At 39.0% G+C, this 23,538-nt stretch overlaps 1 protein-coding gene across 2 annotated transcripts in view; it reads right to left on the bottom strand.

Annotated features, from left to right (window-relative positions):
• Positions 1-23,538, bottom strand: part of chchd6a (coiled-coil-helix-coiled-coil-helix domain containing 6a) — a 108,456-nt gene that overhangs the window by 57,609 nt on the left and 27,309 nt on the right. Inside the window, exons 5-6 of one of the 2 annotated variants that reach the window (XM_049580769.1) lie at positions 21,216-21,239; positions 17,399-17,482 (exon numbers count right to left, since the gene is read on the bottom strand). In XM_049580769.1, coding sequence (XP_049436726.1) covers positions 17,399-17,482; positions 21,216-21,239 — 108 coding nt within the window. The remainder of the gene's footprint in view (positions 1-17,398; positions 17,483-21,215; positions 21,240-23,538) is intronic. The other variant, XM_049580770.1, reaches the window with a different exon arrangement.

Below are 23,538 nucleotides of genomic sequence, written 5' to 3'. Positions count from 1 at the left end.
GATTGAACTGTGTATTAAGCGTGTGCATGTGTACTCTATATCGAGGAAGGTATGCAAGATACAAAAGAGTTGTTATGTGACAGATGTACGATATATTACTCATTCAGTGCATTTTAAAACTGAATGTATTTGAAACAAAAGACTGGAAAAACATTTGAAGTCTTCCGTTCATACCCCTTCTCCACCAACATGGACCAGGTTCTTTTTCTGTCAGTGCACTTAATTTTGAGCACAGTAATAGTACAATAATAATAATACGTTATAATCTTTCATGCCTTATCATGTATAGTTTGTAAATTGTTGGTGTTTGGGTAAAAATAGTTATCTATAATAACAGAACAAAATCTCGCAGGTAATGAACGAGATCCACAATCTTGCTACTAGCACTGTTTTACTTTCGCTATGCATTTCACTCTGCTGATGATACATCCTTGACTACAATGGTTCCACTCAAATCTGGTGGAAATATGGGCTGATTCCTTAAATAGCAACAAGGTTCCAAGAATCCTGAACAGAACCAGTTTAAGAACCAGAGCTAATTTGGTGGAAAAGTACAAAAGCAAACCAGCTGAACCGGCATTCGTCAATATAACATGTTCTGGAATGTTAAAAAGTAGCCTATATCAGCAACCTGCACCGACAGCATCACTGCACTACATCCAACTTTTATTGCATTTGTAATAGGCAATATGACAATGTGATTAATATAACATGTTTATAAATGGACTAACAAAGCCACTAGTGTCTGACAGGCTGTGTGCAATCAACTGTCGACGTTGCCAACTTGAAGGAAATCAAATTTCAGTAGAGGTGGGAGGGTGAAAGAGCGATCCATGTTGCATTTGTTTACTAGAAAGTTCATGTGTTTTTTGGGGTGGAGAGAGGAGAAATGAAAGAGCTGGTCTCTCAAGAAAACTAAAACTATACCAATGTGACAACATTTTGGATCTGAAGACGACTAAAGAGGCGTTCTAACTGGCCTTGAGTGATGGGGTCCGCAGTTTCTACTTGGACGTCTATCAGACGCCCTGTTTTGAAAGGGCAACAATGAACAAAGAATGGCAATCAAGAAGTTGAAATGAGGAATTATCTATACGATACTGGCTGGAGGGAGATTGCCAGGGAGCTCAAAGTTTCTGATCATTGCTTAAAACCTGGGCTACTTGCTGTTAGCTATGTTGTATGTCATTTCCAGTAAATACCACAAAATACAATGCGTGTTTTCTGTTTAACAATGTGTAGGAAGTGTAGGAAGATAAAAACTAGGCTGATTAACTATCTTTCAAGTAATTACCTCTCCAGTCTGATCTCGAGCACACAGCTTATATCCACAAGGCTTGTTTACATGACTTAACATAACTGTGTATTTAAGGGATTCAGTGTGCAGAGAGCTCTGAAGTTTTGCGATAGTCAGAAGCTTGTTTTCTGTTGGGGCATGGTGTCATTATGTTTCACTCAGGAGCAGCTGCTGAGTCAAATGCAACACCTGGTAAAATTTGGTATACCAGTCTTGTCCAGTGTTTTGCTTAATAACAAAACAACTTGAAATTTTTTACACTGGCCCAACCCTAAAGCAAAGTTGTATCAGATGCCACAGCAAACTTTAAACCACAATGTTTTCTGACTGTGGTGTTGATAATAAAAAACAGATGGCAACCGTTGTGAATTCATTTAGTCACATCATCATTCAGTCTTATTCCTGGCAGTGGGTATGAAGAAAATAGTTGCACTTGTTCACTGAGGACAAAGAAATTAATGAAATTTTGAAAAGAGCATTGACATTTTAATTATGCAGGTGCACATAGTGGCAGGTCTTGGGCGTCTTCAAGAGCACCTCCTATTTTGGTTTTGGTTTTCACCTAGGTGCAGCAGCATAAAGTGCTAAAGGGTCGGGTGAATACAGATACGAGGGTGTAATTAATAAACATGCTAGTCAGTCCACTGTTCTCCTTACTCTGATTTCATTAACTGTGCCAGTCACAGTGACAGACAAAGACAGTAGCTCAATAAATGAAGAATCAGCTTCTCTCGGAAATCATGTTTTCTGGATGGTGCAGAATGCCACGATGCGAACACACTACACCATATATCTGAAGCTGAGACGCAGATGGTGTGGGTTTTTACAGTTAATTAGTACAATGATCGTACGGCAAATAATAAATTGGGTAAATATGTTTCTATCATCGCATCAATCTGACGCTATCCTGTTGTATTTCACCTTGCAAACAGTTACAGTGTATCTTTAAATGTGTCAGAGCAGAATTTGCTCCATAATGCATTTCAAGAATAAAACATGAACCGCTGAAATTATTTAAAAAGTTGGAAAGTTGGCTGTGACACAGAGGATTCATGAGCTCTGGTAATACGTTGTCTCTTGCATAAACTGACTGCAGAGTTATAAGAGATCCATCAAGTGTGTAGAGGTGTGTGTGGTTATTTTGTAGCTGCCTGGTGTCATTTGCATGTGATTTAGCCGAGGTAAACACAGAAGACGGCGGAGCGTAATGGCACTGCACTCTGGTGTGGCACATCTCCAATGAGAGGCTGCAGATTTATCGACATATCTGTGTTGCCGCCTTCAGATGGCTGCAGAGATTAAATACACTGAAAGAGAAACTTTTCATACAGTACAACGCAGCTGTGGATCTGTAGATAACAGATAAATGCAGACCGCTATACCAATGTTCCTGATTAAGTTATTTTCTGATCCTGATTTAAACAAATCTACTGCTTGGAAGGTTTTTAATTAAAATAAACACAATTAAATTTGTTTATTTACATTGTAAGTATTACGGTGTTACTTCTCTACATTTATTACAAGTTTCATGTTGTTAAGAATATCACACAAGTGGCAGCAGATTGATTTTGCTGCAGTGACAGACGTGGTTCTGAGACATTCATTCTCAGAGCAACATCTTTTCCACAAAAATACTAAAAACTCTCTTTGCCTTATTTAAATGAACCTCCCACCTGTTTGTGCCTCTCCTAAAACCTGTGGCACCAAAATATTGCACAATCAGCCTAAGCCAACGTCAAGATCAGGAAAATACCAACAATCAAAGCACTGTTTGTGCCGGTAGTTGCGCCACCACAAAAATAGAGCACTATGCCTTAAACACTCCTTCTAAGCATAAGGAAAGGAAGGAGGAAGAACTGAAAGAGGGAATAAAGCCTCAGACATTTGACAGTGCATCTCAGTGGAACCTCCTTTGTGTTTTCTCACTATGAAACTTTACCTTGATTACCCATATGGTGCATAAAAAGCAGCTTCAACTCTAAAGTATGCACGGAGTCAGAAATATGTATGCACGCATGTTTTTTTTGTGTGTTTACACATGTTTAGGATTTATAAATCTCATTTACTGTGAAACTGACTGCATGTGCACAAAAATCTACTGTAAATGAACATAGACATGCCCTTAATTACACATTAGCATATTAATATATAAGCCTGCGCTACCACTCATTTGACCTGTCAGAGAAAAAAAAACAAAAAACAGATGCAAGAAAGCAGTTTTATTTTACCCTTTGTATTGCATAGGCAAGGCTCTACAATAATGCCAGAGCAGCTATCATTGTGAGTAACCCTAACGCACATCTGTGGCGATTAACAACTCTATCATTAATCCAGCACATCTACCTGTACCAGTGATATCTCATTCACCATTATTATAGGTCAGAAAGGAACAATAATTAAGTTCATAGCACTGTTATGGAAACAAATCAAGTGCATCATTAACACTTACTCTGACAACAAAACAATATCTTAACTAATGAAACTAATTAATCCACATTAAATGTATTTTTCTGGCTTTAATGGGCACTTTACAGATCACACAATCAGTGACATATTAACAATACTTTTCTTATTTAGATTTCATCTTACTTTATTTTTCTATCCCCACTTTTTCATGTCACCCTAAGGTCTGTCTACAAATCTCTGTGTATACATGGTATAAAGTACTTTTAACATCTTATATTTATAAATACCAGTATGTGCGGAAAAGCATGGTTTTTGTTCCTACACATTGCTTATACCAGTGGTCCCCAACTGGTGGATCACGGTCTAAAAGTGGGTCATGGGTCCATTCTGAATGGGCCGCAAGTCACTCATGTGTCAAGTTTGTAGAAAAACACATGATATTTTGAAATACTGTGAATTTCCAGCATTGACTTTGAATTTGAAGTGCTGTGTCCTGCTGCAGAGTGAGTGACTAACGGACAGCTAGGCTCAGGTGTACCAATGAACATCTTGCCAAAAATGCCATTGAGATATATCAGGGAGATTGACCAACACTGAGACTGAAGGAGTGGAAATGTTGAGAGTATACAGTAAAATCTGTAAATTCATGGAGGTATGGGCACATCTTTAATACTCTTATACTAGTATCATAGCATCTGCATTACCTCTGTCATTATTAATGTTTTTTTTTCTGGATATGAGCAGGTTCATGGACTTTTGGTGTCTTGTTCCCTGATTGTCCATACATTCCAGAACTGCTTTACGTATGTACATAAGTATCAGTCTTATGTGGGAAACAAAAGCCCCAGAACTCCTCAAACATTTAAAAAAAATAAATAAATAAATAAATAAATAAAAAAATCAAACATTACAGAAAAAATATGGTAGCTTTATTAGGTGGTTGAGTTCTACCTTCCACCATTCCATTGTCTTCTTTCCCCCTTAATCATCTTCCTCAGTATCTCACTTGAGAAGTTTTTTGTTTAACATGGGAAACATACACTAATACACAACAATTATCCCCAACCCCTGGCGGCACCGCAACCCACATTACAACTACCCTCAGTTTGAGAAGTCTAAATTCTAATCGTTTGTCAGGTGCTGAATAACTTGTAGTGACCAGTGGTGAGATAAACTGATTTATATCCAAGTTGTGATTTGAGAGAATCTAAAGAATTTACTTGTAGAATTAATTCTGTGAGGGAGAGATTTACTGTAAGGGTCCAGAAAGTACCCTAAATAAATGGTTTAATGAAAATCTGTGGACACTGATGAGGATTAGAGACTCTGCATTAAGGAAGCAATTCAATCTAAAAGACATAGAATGCAAAGTTATTCAAGAACTGAGATAAGCTCTTGTTTCTATCTCCATATAATGAGGCCAAAGGCAACTGTAAATTAATCTGGAAATAAATTTATAATCTTACAAGAAGAGGCCCAGTTCTTTTTGGAGATATTCAGCTCAAAGTACGGGGGAAATTATTAAAAACATTATTGTTATAGTCCTTGTTTTCTTGAGTCCGTTCAGGAGTTTGGTAAAAACTTTATAAAAAGGGAACTGGATATCATTCCTATAGATGCTACAGGTCAGGTTTTTGATCTGGTTACGACCAGTGGGACACAAGTGAGAAAAGTCATCATTGTTCCTTAAGAAGCTCTAAATATAAGGATACCTTCCAACTTAACATCATGCTTATTAAAAAAAAAACACAAAAATCTCCCATGGCTCATTTAATTAACTTGTCACTAGACAAATATGCTATTGGCACTCATGTATTTTTTTTTAATCTAACAACTGCTATGAAGCCAAAAAATATAGACCATAAGCCCCTTGCCAGTACTTTCAAAGGTTGCTATCAAAGGTGTAATGGAACCACTGACAATTTATCTTAACACAAGCAATTTTGTTTACATCTCATGGAGCTTGGATTAAGACTAGCCACTTCACAGAGAAAGAGTCATTGGTGCTATATTTTTCAATTTGTATTAAGCATTTCATACAGTTAATCATGATGTTTTTTCTTTCTGAACTCTCTTAAATTATTTATTTTCATCTAAAATACTGTCTTCATATTTATCTAATAGCATGCAGTTTTAAAATAAATCATGCTCTGTCCAGCAACATCAAGTGGTGTACCTCAAGGGTCAGTGTTAGCCCCCCTATTATTTAGTCTATACAGTATATTAATGATCTTCTACTAATATTGACATTTCATCAGGAGTGAAAAGACAGATCTAGTGACTGTTTTCAGATATCTAAGTGTTAGAAGGGATCAAAATTAATTCTAAGAAACATGTTTCAAAAAATGGTAAAAACCATTACATTCTGTCAAATTAGGGACAAATTAGAAATTGTCTTTCTATGGATGCAACCAAAACATATCCCTATAGCATTACATGTCTGGAAGCAGGCTAGACAAACAGTCCTTAATTCTAGAATCCTTGTACAAACCTGCAGTCAGTCATCACATCATCACTGTTGGGTACTGGCAAAACATCACCTTCGAATTGTAGGTTACATTCAGATTTGTGCCTTGTGTACAAAATTTAAGTGGCTTGGCCCCTCCTCCATTACATGCTTTTTTGATTACTTTCATTTGGAGAACTCTGTGAAATCCTAAAGAATATCTTCTGTAATACCCCTTTTCCACCAAAACTAGCATGTGTATGTGGGTTTTTTAAAAGTGGGAAAACCCATGAAGAATAGGTCATGGACTGCTTTCTCATTGCCAGTAGACCAAAGCAGTATATACAGCTCGAAATAAGTAAGGATGGGTCACGATTTTCGAATTTTCGAATAGTCGTTTTATTTTTGAAAAATCGATTTTTTAATGTGACTATTACTATTCACCGTCTTATTTCCATGACATGCAATTCAGCTCCTAACCACACGAGGGCAGTATAGGATTGCCACAGCGGTGTGAGATGGGCTACCAGCTAGTTTGATGCTCTTATACAAACAGGAGAAACACGCAGAGACTACTACTCCGTGAGGAATGTCCACAGTCATTTGGGCTTTCATAGTCGAGCACGCTTCCGCGTTGTAGTTTCCTGTAAAAACGTCCATGAAAAATCCCTGCGATGTGAAAAATATATGCCGAGCAGTCACTGGTGCACGGAGCTTTGCGCGCACAGGGCTTGCGGACGTCCGCTTTGAGTCCGTCCGGACCTCCATGGAATCCGTTCCACGTACGTTCCACCTGAGTATGTTCGGGCATTTAACGATGAATGGATCTCTGTGTGCGTGGCGATTATTCGAAAAATTGTCTAGTAGTTGCCACGATTTTCGAATAGTGTTTTTGCTTGTGCTGCCCATCCCTAGAAATAAGTACATCTTTTTTTCTTTTTTACCTCTGCCAAGGAGGTTATGTTTTCGCTGGCGTTGGTCTGTTTGTCTGCAAAATAACTCAAAAAGTTCTGAACGGATTTTGATGAAATTTTCGGGAAAGGTTGATAACGGGACAAGGAACAGATGATGAAATTTTGTTGGTGATCGGTTGAAGCGAGGTGGATAAAATAATAAAATGGCGGGAAATCCGAGCTGCTTGGTGGAGGTTTGCGCTCCCCGAGTGCTCTAGTTTTTCTTGGGTGTCACGCTCGATATCAGGTTAGTAAACAGTAGAAAGCAGCATGAAGGCCAGTGAAAAATGTTATGGTGGTTACTTCTTTTTATATCTGATACTTTTTCAGTCTCTCTCTCAGACTTATTGCTGACTTAAATTTGAACAATGTTCAAGGGCTGCTTAAACAGGGACAGACCGTAGGCAGCCAATCATTGCATCACACAGATAAAGGGAAGAAAATTAGCATGTCCTCCCCGGGTATCATTTTTCCATCACTGCCGATCAGAGCTAATCAGAGCTGGAGCCGATAAATACCCATGACTACCGCAGAGTCATTTGTCCAGGGAGTGAATGCTGATTGTTACTTTTTCTATTAAATACAAAAGCCAGATTTTAGTGGGTGTTAGTGGGTTTTTGTCTAGTGGTGAGGGGTCTCAAGAGATTGTACTGTAGCCTTTTGTCACACTGCATTTGGGCAGTCAGCTTTCTCAGTGAAAGCCACAACCCTCTGGTCCTACAACTGTTCAAATCTTCCAACTTTCCTTCCATGCTGCATAGATGTTCTACTCTATGCCAGTCTGCAATGAGCAAGCAGATCAAGGTTGAAATATCTCAAGTAGTTAAAGGACAAAATCTACAGCATTCAAAACAACATGGATCAACAGACTGTCAGTATTTGGTGCAGCTAGACCTAAGTCACTGACCTATTCGACCAACTGCAGCCTCTTAATTGCCACTTCCTTATTTTCTACTTGATGATTATGTTCACTCACTCTCCACAGACATTTCTCACTCTTTCGGTCAAACTTGCTCAGTATTCCTGCTTTCTCGTATTCAGCCAGAATAAGCGTTCCCAATATCACTGCTGCACAAAGGCTCTGTATGTCCTTGTGCTTTCAATCTGAATACTCAGGCAACAATGGTAGCAGTGCTCCATGTGGTCAGTATTTCAGATAATGGATTGGTTTTTGGACCAGGGTTAGGAATAAAAGCAAAGCAAAAACTTTTGGGAAAAAATAGAATAATGATGCAAATCTCTATGATGGAGAAACTACTGTTCATTATTTTTTAAGACGGCCAAAGAAACTTGCAAAATTGCATAGAGCCAGGGAAAACACAGCCGATGTGCACAGTGTCAAGAAGCTTGTTAGCTGTGAAAAGGTGGCAACAGCTGTACTTAACAGTCATCAGCCATCAATAGCCAAACAGATTTCTGCTTTCCTACTGATGATGATTGCAGCCATTCTCCCCCAGCTGTCTACACATGTTTACAACTACCTTGTGACTATGGGATTACATTTCTTAAATTAGGTGCTTGGAGTTGATTGCAAGCTCCAAAGTAATTAGGTGGATTTATTTTTACAGTTTATTTTTATTGCTATTGGCTCATTAAAACAATGTAATTTTGTTAAAGGTAATACTGAACTGGACACACAAGTTGCAAACTGTAGATCAGGATGTAGTGCCTCTCACACAGACTACAATTGGCCAGAGGAGAGCATTGATAAGATTGCTCTATCCTGACTGCCATAAACACACATGTAGCAACTGCAAGATAAGAAAAGACACACTTGCAACATTGACAAAGCAGCACAAATACATTTTTTTTTTGCAGATATTACAACAAGTGGGTGGCAAAAATCTCTCACACACACATGCACATACACAGGGTACTCTTTGATCAACCTGTAAAAGGAGCAGTCTTTAAGCCCACACATACTCCCACCTCATCTAACCTTTTGGTCTGACCTGAAAGTGGCAGCGGCGTTCACAGAACAACACAAAAGATACAGTCTATGGTGTCATGCTATTGACCCTGGGCTCTATATGGACCTGTGTGTTATCTGTGTGAGCTTTGAGTGATAGGTTTGTGTGTCATATTCTCCTGTTTGCTTAAATGTATGTACATCCATCTACTTAGGCATTATTCTTTGGTGTGTTTGTCTAACTGGATATTCTTCTCCTGCACTAAAGCCATTGAGGGGTCGCAGAAGTCCCTAATGGAACATCTACTCAGCTAATCGTTCTGACTAACATTAGCTGGGACCCTACAGCATACATAGAGTATAAAAATGACAACTTCCCATGGGTTATGTAGCGTATCTTTGGAATCTCTGCACGGTGACAACAAGACTTCAGTTACTAAATCTGCGGTTTTACACTTGCAGATGTTTTGACCTTTGGACAGAACCAGACTAGCCATTTTCCCTTTCTTCCAGTTTTGTGCTAAGCTATCTGTCTCCTGGCTCTGGCTTCATAGTTAGCATACATATACAAGACTGGGATCCATTTTCTCATCTAACTCTCAACAAGAAAGTTGTATCTGGATAAAGCTAACAGAAATAATCGTCCTCATTGTTCAGACAGCAGCCTGTAACACAAGAAAAATAAATAAATAAATAAATCACAGACTTTGACCTGCAAATTATGTTAGCTTTCTAGCTTATGGCGTCTCTGTCAAAGCTGTGTTACACCTTGGCTTGTTGAACAAGTTACCAAACATCAACCACTGGAAAAGTGCAGGTTCAATATCTTTTTGAGCTAAGTTATGTTTATTACCTATCTAAAGAACATTGTTCTTACATTGTAAATTAAAGTTACCATCATAAGTTTGATTTTCAAATCAATTTTAAGGTAAGTATTTGAAGTACTTTCTTAGTGCATGGCAGCCAAATTACTCCAGTATGTGATCTGTCCAGATGTGGTTATACCCACCTAAGACTTCTCAAAGCTTTTAAAAGTTATAATACATGTTAAATACAACCTATATAACGGACAGTTCCACTCCTTGAGTATGATTGGCTAAGCTGCAATTGAAGCTGTTGTAAGATACAATTTCAGTATTACTGATCAAATTCGTCACCTATTATCATGTGGGAACTCAGAGCTTAACAGAGCAACCGCCGACTGAATCCTGAATCATTTATCATCTGCCAGGATGAGAACAGTCAAAGGTAATGTACGCAATGCTGTCATTCCATTATTACACAAAAAAACCACAAAGATGCCGCCAAACAAAGTAAGAGAGCCTACTGGGATTCATGTTTGAGCAGTTAGATAACCTACTGTGTCCTGTTGCCTCCACCCAATCCACTGGTTTTCTATCTCCATCCAAAGCAGACAAAATACACCAACTATCTATGGTAAGTTACTGATGTAACTTTTGCTTTCGCCCATTACACTCACTTTCCTCTAGCTATGCTGTCAATTGCCAGAGATATCGTTTTTACTACAGTGAATCTTGGTTATTCAGCAAGCAACCAGGCTACACTGTAACAAAAGTTATATTGCTGGCAAGTAACAAGTGAGCATCATAGTTGCCGATGGTAGATAAATATGTAGTTATAATGTAACAGCAATGTGATGAGTTTGTTTCCTTTCGACTAACATTAGCCGTACTACAGTCTTGAAACCCATTGGCTGTCAGTCTGACGCCGATAAGCCTCTCAGGGCAAAGGCCAATATTTCATGATTTCTGATGTGGCCAGCACATATCCGATACAAGACTTCTTCTTTTGTGTGCCAGTCATTTCGGCTGATCTCTATAAGCAGATATCTGCATAGAAATGCAGATAAATTTTAAAAACAGACTACAAACAGAAACAATATCACACTGATACCAAAATCTTGTCCCGTTGCCTACAGATAATGCATACATATGCAGATATCTGTTATAGGGATCAGGTATACAAGAGCCCATGGGAGAGAACTTCTTTGGCTCCATGTTGCTACGGACTTGTACAGCAGCCAGCACTTTCCACTGCGTCTGTGTGTTGCTTGGCAACCATTCTGCTAAAAGTCACTGACGAACTACATTGCTTGGTCGAGGATGATTTGTTATCAATAAATTATTGCATATTTTGTTGCTGTTTGTTTACTTTATGAAAAGATTTTGGTTATATGTAGTAACCATTTCACAAAAAACAACAATCCACTTGAGGCCATTGTTTACAGTGATTTAGAAACAGCTAAGGGACGTTGTTAGGTATGACGCTGTTGCTTAAATAAAACATGCATTTTACAGCCCACAAGTAATACATGTTGGAGGCAAATTAAAAGTATTTCAACAACACTTAGTCCCACACCTTTTGAAGTTTAATTAAGTTGAATTAAATATAGCTGGTTGGATCTCACTGAGTGTTTACCACTTTTTTTGTTGCTCAGGCAAAAATAATGAGGCAACTGGAATGGGAGCTACAACTCTGCAATGTTTAGTAATGTTAACTTATTATGAAACTCATATCTTCATCTCCAGATGGGTGCAGCCTCAGTGGAAATATTGCTAACAAGCTAAACTAATAAGCAGATTCGAAGCCCTCGCTGCAGCATATTGAGCAGATAGCTTTTCACAGGATGAAAGCGTTAAACTTTGACTCGGTCTACATAGGGCCCAGGGTGTATTCATTTCCATAAGAAAGTGCAACACAGCAGAAAAGTGGAGTTTTTAAATACAGCATTTAAAAAGAAAAACTTGAGTTCTGATCAGAAGGCCAACCGGGCTCAGTTGTGTCAGGAGCACACACTCACATACACACACACACATACAGTATGTTGTCAGTGTGTGGGAATATGTTATGTATGTGTGTGAGCGTGCATGCCATCTTAAATAAGTCCTCTGCCTCACTGTTTGGCCAGGGAAAAAAAGGTACTGCCATTGGCATTATTTGGAGTAAAGCAGTGTGTGTGTGTGTGTGTGTGTGTGTGTGTGTGTGTGTGTGCAGATATTTCTGGTGCACTACGAGGAGGCCCCTGCTGACAGCGTGTCAAGCAACCTGTCAGACTTGGAGGAGGATTATTATCTCCTTCTGTGCGCTCTATATCCACCAGCTTCAAACTATGCTTTACTATGACGGGAGTGTGTGTGTGAGAGACTGAGAGAGCAAGACAGGTAGTGATGGAAAGACAAAAAAAAGACAAAGGAAGACTGGGCAGATTTTATAAAGTGCATGTGAAACTAAAAAAAACATATGCCATATCAAATAAATATTTGGACTGCTTTTCCTGCATTGGCATTTTGTAAGAAATGGAAGGGCGGAGACAGATTATCCGACAAGCAGACATCTGGATTGTCAAAAGAGTAGAAAAGAGCAATTGAACAGCACCGGGCATGGCGTTTCAGGTTTTCTATGTCATTCTGTGTTCATGTTTTCTCAATTCAAAAACACAAAAAAGTACAGCATAATATCCAGATACTCCACTTAGGGCTGGGCAATATATCAATATTATAACAATACTGTGATGAGACTAAATATTGTCTTAGAGTTTGAATACTGTAATATTGTAAGTACTGTCTTTTCCTGGTTATAAACTCTGTATGACAGTAATGTTATTTGCCTTTACCCACTTAGTCATTATATTCACATTACTGATGATTATTTATCAAAATGTCACTGTGTAAATATATTGCAAAAGCACCAATAGTTAACCCTATAGTATTGTCATAGTATTAATATTGAGGTATATATGAAAAATATTGTAATATTTGATTTTCTCCATATCACCCAGCCCTAGCTCTACTCATCAAGGGCAGGGTAGAAAGATACAGTACAACAGAGTAACACCTTGCTTCTGCAGATCCATTAATATACAGATGCTGCCTCTAGTGTCCAACGCAAGGAAGTGCATTTCTTTAGGGATGGATAGAAACCTGATAGAAACTACCTGTAGCCATGGGGGAGGCTAATTTTGTCCATTTTTTGCCATCCAGTAGTTTGGAATATACGCTTGGAACATTACCGGGACAAAAACAGGACCTGCCAGGTACGTGGCATGTTTTGTTAGATATTTAATTAAAGACGTATGAACAGCTGAATGAATCATAATGACAATCTGACTCTATATAATGTATAACCATATTTTAGCAGAATAACATTACTCAGATTCACAATGTGTTAAAACTAGGCAAACAAGTTCTTTTTAATCATACAAACTCACTTGACAACAACACAGGCAACTGAATTGAATTAAATAGCATGTTAACCAGTTAGCAGCCTTTTAGCTAAGCTAGCACACTGTCATACTGTCTCTTGAAAATCCACCGCAAAAGTTCAATTTTTTACGTACTCGAGGCAAACTCCAGACTGAACTATTACGGTGGGTAGGAGTTTTGCAGGCACATCAGATTTCAGGGAAATTTCCATCAGAATGAATGGACTTCCAAGGCACTTGCCTTGTCTCTGTAAGACAAGGCAAGTGGAAACGAGGCGTAAATGTTTAAAGTTACCTTTAAAATGATGTGTAATGAGACTGAACACTACCTACATCATTCTGTATTTGACAAAATCATTTCTATATATATATATATTTCTTTATTTAAAAAATGAAATAGTGTCTTACCTTCTTAAAATCAATCAACAATAAGGGTGTGCCATATAATTTTGTTCATGATATTACTAGTATAATTTTTAATATGATAAAAAAATAATAATAATATTGTGATAATTGTAATATTCAGACTAGTTGACAAAAAGCATGGCTGACAGAGAAATTGCTACCGGCTTCATGGTAAAAAATTTAAGTTCCAAAAAGAGGAGTGACATCAGTGTGTGGATCTAGTGGCGTCCTAAAGCCTGGTTGTTCTGACTGAAGAATAGCTCCTGACTTTTCCAACCCTTTTAACAACCTGCTGCTCAGAGTAAACTCTGTCAGCAGCTCCTCTGGAAGCAGCACAACGTCTCTCCCATGCCTCTTTTGCCGAGCGCTCGCAGGAATTGGCTTCTCCAGGTCATTTTGTCATAGGCATGTCATCATAATGTAAACCTGTGTGAAGCTCAACAAAAAACTTAATGTGTATGAATGTGCAATAGTCATACATAATAATTTTGAGGACGGTTAATAAGTCAGCCTATGTAGTAACTTTCTAATAAATCATTTATGTGGTAGCCTATATACAGATTCAAGGGTACATTTTTTGTATCTGACAATTGTTTAGATGTGGTTGATTTAATTTTGTTGTATTATTTATATTTTATACAGAATTTGAATCTTACTCTGGGTTACTGTTGTTGTTTACGAACATTTTTGTTTAGATGTCATTGAATATTTGAAGGCAAACTGTTACACTTGGTGGCTTAGTGGTAGAGCAGGCGCCCCATGCACAAGGCTGTTGCCGCAGCGGCCCGGGTTCGAATCCAGCCCGTGGCCCTTTGCTGCATGTCTCTCCCTCTCTCTCCCCCCCTTCACACTTCACTATCCTATCAATTAAAGGCAAAAAATGCCCTAAAAAATATCTAACACTGAATTTGTTGCAAATGTATGTTCTTGAAATGAATAGTAAAATATTTTCCAGTATTTTATCATATCATCAAGAATATCACAATATAATTTAATACTTTTGTTTTGAACACTCTTTCCACTAAAAACAGATTGTGTTGTTCTATCCAGCTTTATTGTTAATATCCAGATTGTTTCTCAGGTATTACACCGCACCCAAAGCTGCAAACCTTTCTTCCTCCCAGCGCATATGGTCAAATTTATCGTATTGTTTTTACTTCATACACAAACCAGCACGTATGTTAATGCAAAGGGCGACATAACATTAACATACGCCGAGCTCAGTTTGATTCAACTCATCATGGTTCAGTTCAGCTGAGCAGTTGGAGACAACTAAACCATGAGCATTAAGAACATTTTGAGCAGTTAAACAGATTAAAACCGAGGCATTATGTCGCTTCTGGTGCAGTCTGCAAACACACTGATCCTGCAGATAGACACATAACTTCTCCCATTTGCATATACAGTACCCATGCACCTGAATATACAGTATGCAGGCAAAACACACATCTCTTTCCCTCTCTCGCTGCCTGTCTCTCCATCCCACACACATACATAGAGGTCTGTCTACAAACATCCTAAGCCCAACAGCAAACACAGCTTGTGCCACCCGTATGCCAGCCTGCCAGTCTTCTACTCCCTCTGCAAACCCAACCTGTTACTAATGAGACTAACACAAATAGCCAGGCATCTGACACCAAGACCTGTGTGTGTATGTGTGTTTCAAATATGTGTAAAGACTGCATTGAGGTAATAAATGTTTATTTAGGCTGTTTGCATAATTAGAATACAATTTTTTTAGTGTTATGGAGATGTAAGCCTGTGTGTGTGTGTGTGTGTGTGTGTGTGTGTGTGTGTGTGTGTGTGAAAGAAAGAAAGAAAGAAAGAAAGAAAGAAAGAAAGAAAGAAAGAAAGAAAGAAAGAAGACATCTTCTCTTTAGGAGGACAGGATTGGACATAGTTTGAAAAAGCCCAACTTCAGATTTAACCAAACAGAAAAAAAAGCCTATTGCTCGAGTCAGTGGCTACCAAGAACTCTATCAGCTTATGGTAGCTTATGGCAGACACTAACTTAACCTCTACTGACATGCACATACGCACACGACTTATTCCAAACTTAGTTTGAAATGTTCTCGCTCTCATTTTCCCATCAGTAATCAGAAATAAATAAATAATTTGACAGAATGTAAATTAATAGAAAAGCGAATAAATTAAAGGCTGAGTGAGTGACTGAGTGTGAAGTCTCCCCTCAGCTACAAATGGATAAATCACAGGGGGGGAACTCCAACACTGCAGCGATGACACTCCAATGTTATGGTTTCCCCCGTGTGACTCCATCTGCTTCCACCACTCCCTTTGCAGGACGCGCTTCAATTAGCCATGGTAAACAGAGCATAAATACTCAGATTTTACACATTACGTCCTGTAAAGGTCTCCTCCATCTGAGAACTAGAGGAGTGTTTCTCCCAGAGATCCCGTGTAAAGGTCCGTCTTGTGTGGCGCCTGGTGAGGCTCAGAGTTAACTGGAGACCAACAGTTTCTACACCTTTCTGTCTGGTAAATGTCAGACAGACAGATGAAAGGGGATGAAGGAGCTTGTAAGGGCTCTGTGGAGATGCTCAGGCTGGCAAAAATCTCTGTTCCCCTTTGAATCACATTTACAGACACACCTTGTGCAGCTTTTCTTACAGATTTTTGTGTGCACTCTACTGGCCATCTATTCAGCTGTGGCAGCTAGTTTACATTTGCTTTAGACATGTTTGTATATTCAAATATGCAAGTATATGGTTTGGTGCCACAGCGTTGGCATGGTACAAAAACAGTGAGTAAAACCCTGAGGATAGTATTGCTTTAACACAAAGGTAATAATACAAACAAGTGTCTAATTTGAAAAGGTTTCAGCAGAAGTGCATAAAGAACAGAACAGGGCATGAAAGCTTGATAACCACCCACCATGTTAATGTGTCACTGTCACTCAGTATACTATTGGGTGTTAGAGCTGTGTTCTTCAGCAGGTGAGTTGGACAAGAGTCAGACAGCTCATGCCATCAATGTTGCAAAATTCCCACAAAGAGTTACAACACAGGCCATTTATGTCCACTCACTGTCTGTCACAGTGCAGCGGCTGAGTGAACACGCACCAATTGTGTGGATAATTCAGGCACATTTGCGTTTTTCGTAGAAAACTGAAATGTCTCTGCCTGCATTGTATGATTGTACAACAGTGCAATAGTTTGTTTGGGGGTGCAAGGGGGTACAGTGGTTGGCACTGTGACCTCACAGCAAGAGGGCTCAGGCTAGCTGGGGTCCTGTGTGGAGTTTGCATGATCACCCCTCAGCGTGGATTTTCTCTGGGTTCTCCTGCTTCCTCCCACAGTCCGAAGACATGCAGGTTAGAATAAGTAATAACTCTAAATTGCCCGTAGGTGTAAATGTGAGAGTGAATGGTTGTCTGCCTCTATGTCAGTCCTGCGATAGTCTGGCGACCTGTCCAGGGTGTACCCAGTCTCTCGCCCAATGTCAGCTGGGATAGGCTCCACCCCCCCATGACCCTGCATAGGATAAGCAGCTACAGATGATGCATAAATATACATATGAATATATATGTGTGTGTGTGTGTGTGTGCGTGTCTGTGTGTTCGTGTATGGCAAAGTTAACTCTGTAAAAGTCAGTAAAGTCTGTAGAAATTCAAGCAAGTGTGTATCATCTGTAGTTCTGTGTGTACAGTATGTGCAACTTTGGGAGTCTTTGAAAGCCTCTAATGAAGTGTTTGTAAGCGTGTGTGTGTGTGTGTGTGTGTGTGCGTGTGTAAATGCTGTACCCTCTTCTCCAGCTGTGCCAGCTGCTCCTTGTAGAAGGCATCCAACGCTTTCAGCTGTGCATCTTTCTTCTGTAGCTGCTGAGCCTGCAAGAGGGCGCACACACACACACACACACACACACACACACACACACAGAAGGGGATTAAACACTGTGTTCTGCTACATATTCTCACAATAAATTAGGAGACTGGTCAAGTCTACAGTAGTATGCTGAGTTTTTCAAATTATTAAATTCATTTAAATTTTAGTGAAAATATACTTTTATTGTGCTGCAATGTGATATTGTACAACAGTGGTTTCTAATAGGAGGGCTGCTGAGGCCCCCACAAGGTGTAGCAAGTTAAGTTTGAGATGAGAGCCCATCCTGTATTAACATTTAAAAGTTTTCTTTGAACAATAGCCTCTCTAGGGCTGGGTATCGTTTAAAAAATTATGATACCAGTACTAACAGAATACTTCAGTCGTTATGCATAATGTGAATAAGGTGGCAAACATTTGGGTGGCATCTCAGGATGCTGATCTGCCAACTCTGTCAAACACACCACGCTCACACTGCAGCTAGCTGCTGCTGTTGGAGTGTGCGCTATGCTCAGATCAGTTCTGATAAATTATATTTTGTAGGATTGCTAGTGTGATTAAATCCAGCAAGTTCAGTGGTCATCAACCCTGGTGAATTAAAAAATATATTTTTGGGTCCTTTGTTGGAACCAGTTGGCTTAATGGCGAAACATATTCCTGTTGGGTCTTATTCAATGTTAATGAAAAAGAAGAGCTCTCAGACAAATGTTTAATCCTCCACAGGCTATTTAGGATGGTAGGTAATGGACGGATGAGAGATCACTATCATAAAAATCAGTGTTTACAAGCACACACATCACATTGATACTTATTTCTGTCAAGGTCGAGGTCAAATGTAAAAGAAGCTTCCTTTGACCTTCAAATTGCATGAATGAAATATGGTAAATACACAGCAGAGGGACTGAGCCTTGACATTAACATGGCACACAATGGAGAACACATTCATTGTGGAATGAATGAAACAGAGTGTGAATCAGGAGGAAAGCAAATGGATTTCTTGTGCATGCATACACACCAGTGGTAAATGTATACAGTGGAGATCAGTGTTAGAATGGCTGATTTAAACCAGTGCTGTGAGAGAATGCAACATTTTCAGCACATCTGATCTGTAATACACTAACATTCAGTCAGCAAGCCACAACCTTCAAATTACACCTCTTTGAAAATCTTTGCTTTAAACCTGCCTCTCTCCATTCACCCACCCGTCTATAAATCCATCTGCATCCATTGCGCCTGTGTTTGTGCTGGCACTGAAAATCACGCCTCACGCCATCTCACCACAGATCATTATGTTATTTTCAAGTAGTTATGAAGCACTGAAGGTGACCACCGTACACATATGTTCACAAAAGCACGTGTATGCGCAGGTGTGTGAAAGCATGCTGACAAACAGGCTCGTGTGCCATGCAAACACACTCCATACTGCCTGAAAGACAGGAGAAAATAAGAACAGCATGTGTGAGGGAAGTACTCTGGACAAAGAAATAAAAATGAGGAGACTTAACAAGGTGTAGAAAGAAGAGACAGAAAAAGACAAAGTGGGAACATTGACAGACGCAAGATAGAAACTGAAAAATTAAGCTGTCTTATTAGCTTTAATTTGTCAGTTTTCTTTTAACTAGCATTTAATTCAATAACTTGATTTAAAGAAGTAATCAGTTCTTCATTAAATGCAATTAACGGCTGAAGATTGCTTGTCTTAGAGGATTTTATGCTGCAAACATGCATGACAGTAAGAAAAGAAGTGATAGTTGATATCAAGAACATCGTTTCTACACACCTTGAAAAATGCTGTACAGCCCAGGGATAAAGGGAATGTATGTAACAGTGCCATGCAGCACAAATGCCTGGTCTTACCAGCATTTAGCAAAGTTTTGCTGCATAATCAATTGATTTTGGAGTCATTAGTGGATTAGATGGCAGGGTGCAAAGAAACATTTCACCACATTTTGCAATGAGTTTAACTCTTAGCTATGGACTGTCTTAACAGTGATGAGCTCTGGGGGAAAAGACAGCCAGAGAGTCCAAACTGGAGAAAGCGAGAAGTAGCTTTGGCATTTCTGTTTTTTATTTCTTTTAACAGTGAATGACAGAGACAGACAGACAGACAGATGGAGACAGTTAAGGCAGGGGAAAGAGAGGGACCAAGCCGCAACATCCTGGGCTCAAAAATGAAGCCAACACGAAAGTGCCGAATACTGTAGTTCCTTGAATGGCCACTTGAGGCTGGCTCCAAGAGCAAGTTGACCCCCATGGAGCCCCATGTTAAAATGTCCAACTTCATAGCTGAAATAAACATGTTTGACAGCCTGTTGCAAAAAATATTTTTCTCTATAGCTAATTTCAACCTTAAGGTCAACTGTACACAGTGTGAATATTGATTTAACTCACCTGTTTAAATGTTATTAAGGCTTTAAGTCATGCATAATCAAGGACGTGGATGCTATACCACACTATGGCGTATTTTCAGTGTGTTTTCAGTTCATGAGAGTTAATTGGAACATTTTGGTGTTTAATTCAGAGTTTGGTTGTACTAAAAGAGTTGGATGTTCAGTTTTTCTGCTGAGTTTTAATGGTTTTACTGTGTTTTTCACAAGTGAAAATCAGCATTAGCATTATGACAGTTAACCATAGCTGTACAGTAAGTGCACCAATCCAAACCAAAATAGCGGCTATGTGGTCACTTTTGGCTCCAAAAAAATCCAAGATGGCAACAGCAAAAATGCCAAACTTGCTTCAAAACAGGAGTCCACAGACTAAAGGGTGACATCACGGTGGCTACGCCCAGTGCTTTACTCTCTGGGCTGGACTCTGGAACCTGGTCCACTGCAGAAAGGACTCAGCCTTAATGGCACACACTCGACCCAGTGAGCTTATTCGCTGCGATACGCCATCTACTTTTAATTAACCTCCTCTGCTGAAGTACAAACTGCTCCACAAAAAAGGAAAAGTTTGCAGACAGTTATGAGACAGACATCAACTGTGCTAATACTTCTCTTGAGTAAAGGATGTGACCTTATTGTCCCATTAGCAACTGAGCTAATGAGGTTGCTTAAGGAGCTTGCTCATTCAGTAACTCTTTTTAGAGTGAAGTATTTTCAACTGTTTTCCATTTAATTTTGCATATAAAACTGAACAGACTTATGAAGGCGCATGAGTATGCAGAGGTCTAAAGAGATGCATTTTATTGAATGAAATGATGTACAGCTCCTAGAACAAAATACCCAGGGAGAGTTTACCAAATATTTTACGACAGTGTGCAGATGAATTTCACTGTGCCACTTTCTGGTGCGACCAGGCCTTACAACTCATTCTATGTTTTACATTGCAATGCATTTTTTATATTGTATTTTGCAGTTGAAATATATGTGGGGACAATCTGACAGCGCTTTGAATAATATCTTTGGTGTATAGTTTGATTTACAACAATGCTACAGCATTCACAGATTTTTCTTGCAACTTTCTGCAATTTAGAGAAAAACAGAAGTAGGGAAATATGTGGGATATAGAGATGGAGGAAAGAATGAGAAGGACTGATAGAGGAAAATATATGTGAATAGGAAGACACAAGAAGTTCGTTAAGAATTATTTGCACAGTGATTGTAGTTTCCACCTCGTTTTAAGTGACCCTAAGCAAGAGGACAGCTGGGAAATAAAACAGTGTGAGGATAAGACAGCAGTGGGATGGATGGAAATGGGTAAAAGAGCAGGAGGTTTGAGGGTTATGATGAAGCTTACCATCGCTTCTATCTCATCTGCAGACTAGAGAGGTTGGGGTAAAAGAAAGTAGAGAGAGAGAGAGAGAGAGAGAGAGAGAGAGAGAGGGGGTATAAGAGGTAGAGAAACACAGCAGGATGAGACAAAAAAGACCAAGGACGAGGGAGACAGAAGCACAAACAAGAAAACACCAAGTGCAGTGTTAGGATTAGGGCTGTTCAATAATTATTTTTAGTGCAGTTAACAGACAAATTCTTGCAATTAATTACAATGAATCACATTACTGAGAAGATAAAACACTAAGAAAAATATGCAATGCTATCGTGTTGATCTTTCGCATAGATGTATTTAGTATTACAAGGAAGTATTGATAATAAATTTAAAAAGGAATATCTGACGATGGGCTTCTTAAACTTTTATGCTCCTGTCTCTGCTGACCCTAGCAATAAAAGAGCTGTCAAGTTATGCACTTAAATCAAATTGAACTTCATTATATATTTTATTTACCACTGAAGGACCAATGTCCAAATGAAATATTTTGAGATTATGTTGTAATGCATACTAATTCAATTTATTTTCTATTAACTTCTTCAACACCCAGTGGCAGTGCACATTTACATACTCGTGATGTTTCAAACTTGCAAAAGTAAAGTTTAAATTAAAGCAGGTGTCCAAGCATTTCCAAAGATACCACATATGCAATGCAGCATCTCAAGGGAGTGTGTAAAATGATGCTTAATGTACCTAAAATTTTCCCTTTTTTATGTAATGATGCATGCCTGGTTTGGATATCCCCCCCCCCCCCAGCTTCAGCATCATAAAACTTCAGAAATGTGTTGGAAAGAGCAAATAATAAAAACATGCAGTGTGAAATAGTGTTAAGTATGTTGTTCAGTACTGAAGAATGTGTTCAAGATCCCCTGCAGACATGTTTTAAGGCAGGAAAATGCTAAATTCCTCAAAAATTACGTCTACTGCTTCTCCCTTGCTGAAACATTCAGAAATATGAAAAAGCAAATATTTTCATTTCAAAAGTTGTACTGCTGAATAAGATATTTTCTACTTGACTGAAATGTCCATTCTCAGTGTATGGGCCCTAGAGGTGTCAAGTTTCTACATCACAGTTGTGTAAATTGCACTGGACAGACCATGATTGGCTTCCAAACGAGTTGCGATGTCAAAAATCCTGCTTGTGTGTACACAGCTTCAACTCTTTGATTTGAGATTTGAGGTGAGCAAAGAGAAACATTTCTCCTCCACAAGATGAATCTTTAAACAGCCCTCCATATTCTCACTTGCAATTGGACTTGCCAGTTCTAGTTTGTTACATAAATACCATCTCTTTTCAAAATAAACTTCTAACCTAAGTTTACTTAGTTTTCAGGTTTAGGCAACAAAAGCACTTGGTTAACTTTTGAAAAAAGGTCATGGTTTGGGTTAGATAAGTGTTTGTTATCAACATAATATGACATGACATGTGAATAACTCAATTTTGGCTTTTGGTTTCATACGAGATACGAACAGTGGTCTCTTGGGTAAAGGTCCTATGTTTGTTCTACCCATGATGCCCTATGCAGAATTTCTCATTTTTATAATATGTCTTTCCTCACAACACCATTGAAACTGATCCCTTCACATATCCCTCCTTTTACAAACACACCACACACATGCATTTCAGAAGGGTCATAGCGCAAAGTCAGCCATGGGCAGTTTGTGGGTTCAGTGCCTTGCTCAAGGGCACCTTGGCAGTGCCAGGAGGCAAACTGGCAGCGCTCCAGCTGCCAGTCCACACCGTACACTTAGTATGTACGGGGGACTTGCACAGGTGACCCCCTGGTTCCAAAGGCAAGTCCCTATGGACTGAGCTACTGCTCATACTAAGTTAGTTGCTTAGAGTGTATAATAACGACATGGCCTTGTGAGTCTCACACAGATGCTAAAGGGTGCCACACTGCCTCAGTGTCAGACACAAAGGGGCACTTTCAAAGTGCCAGTATTTGGCGATTTGGGAGTGAGAACAGGTTGCACATAGGGTCCCAAACCCAAGGTTGAGAAACAAATGTCTTGTATATTTCTCAACTTTCTGACTTTTCCTCAGCTACACAAAGATCTATTAAAGAGGTACTTCACCCATAAAAGTGTATCAAAAGTCATACATACTAATCCCATTGTTTAAGACAGTCCCAAAATATTAGAAAAAATTAACAACTCTCCCAAATCCAAAAACTAGAGTGCTAAAAAATCAATTTTATGATGTCATATGGCATAAAGACTAGAACTGATTCATAAACTATGAAGTATATAGGTAAATTTTCTATGTTTGAGACTTGCTTCTCTGATTACT

Source organism: Epinephelus fuscoguttatus, linkage group LG7, assembly GCF_011397635.1.
Source record: "Epinephelus fuscoguttatus linkage group LG7, E.fuscoguttatus.final_Chr_v1".
In the NCBI taxonomy this organism is placed as follows: domain Eukaryota; kingdom Metazoa; phylum Chordata; class Actinopteri; order Perciformes; family Serranidae; genus Epinephelus; species Epinephelus fuscoguttatus.
Note: the sequence above shows the minus strand (reverse complement) of the source record. Positions and strands in the feature narration are given on the sequence as shown.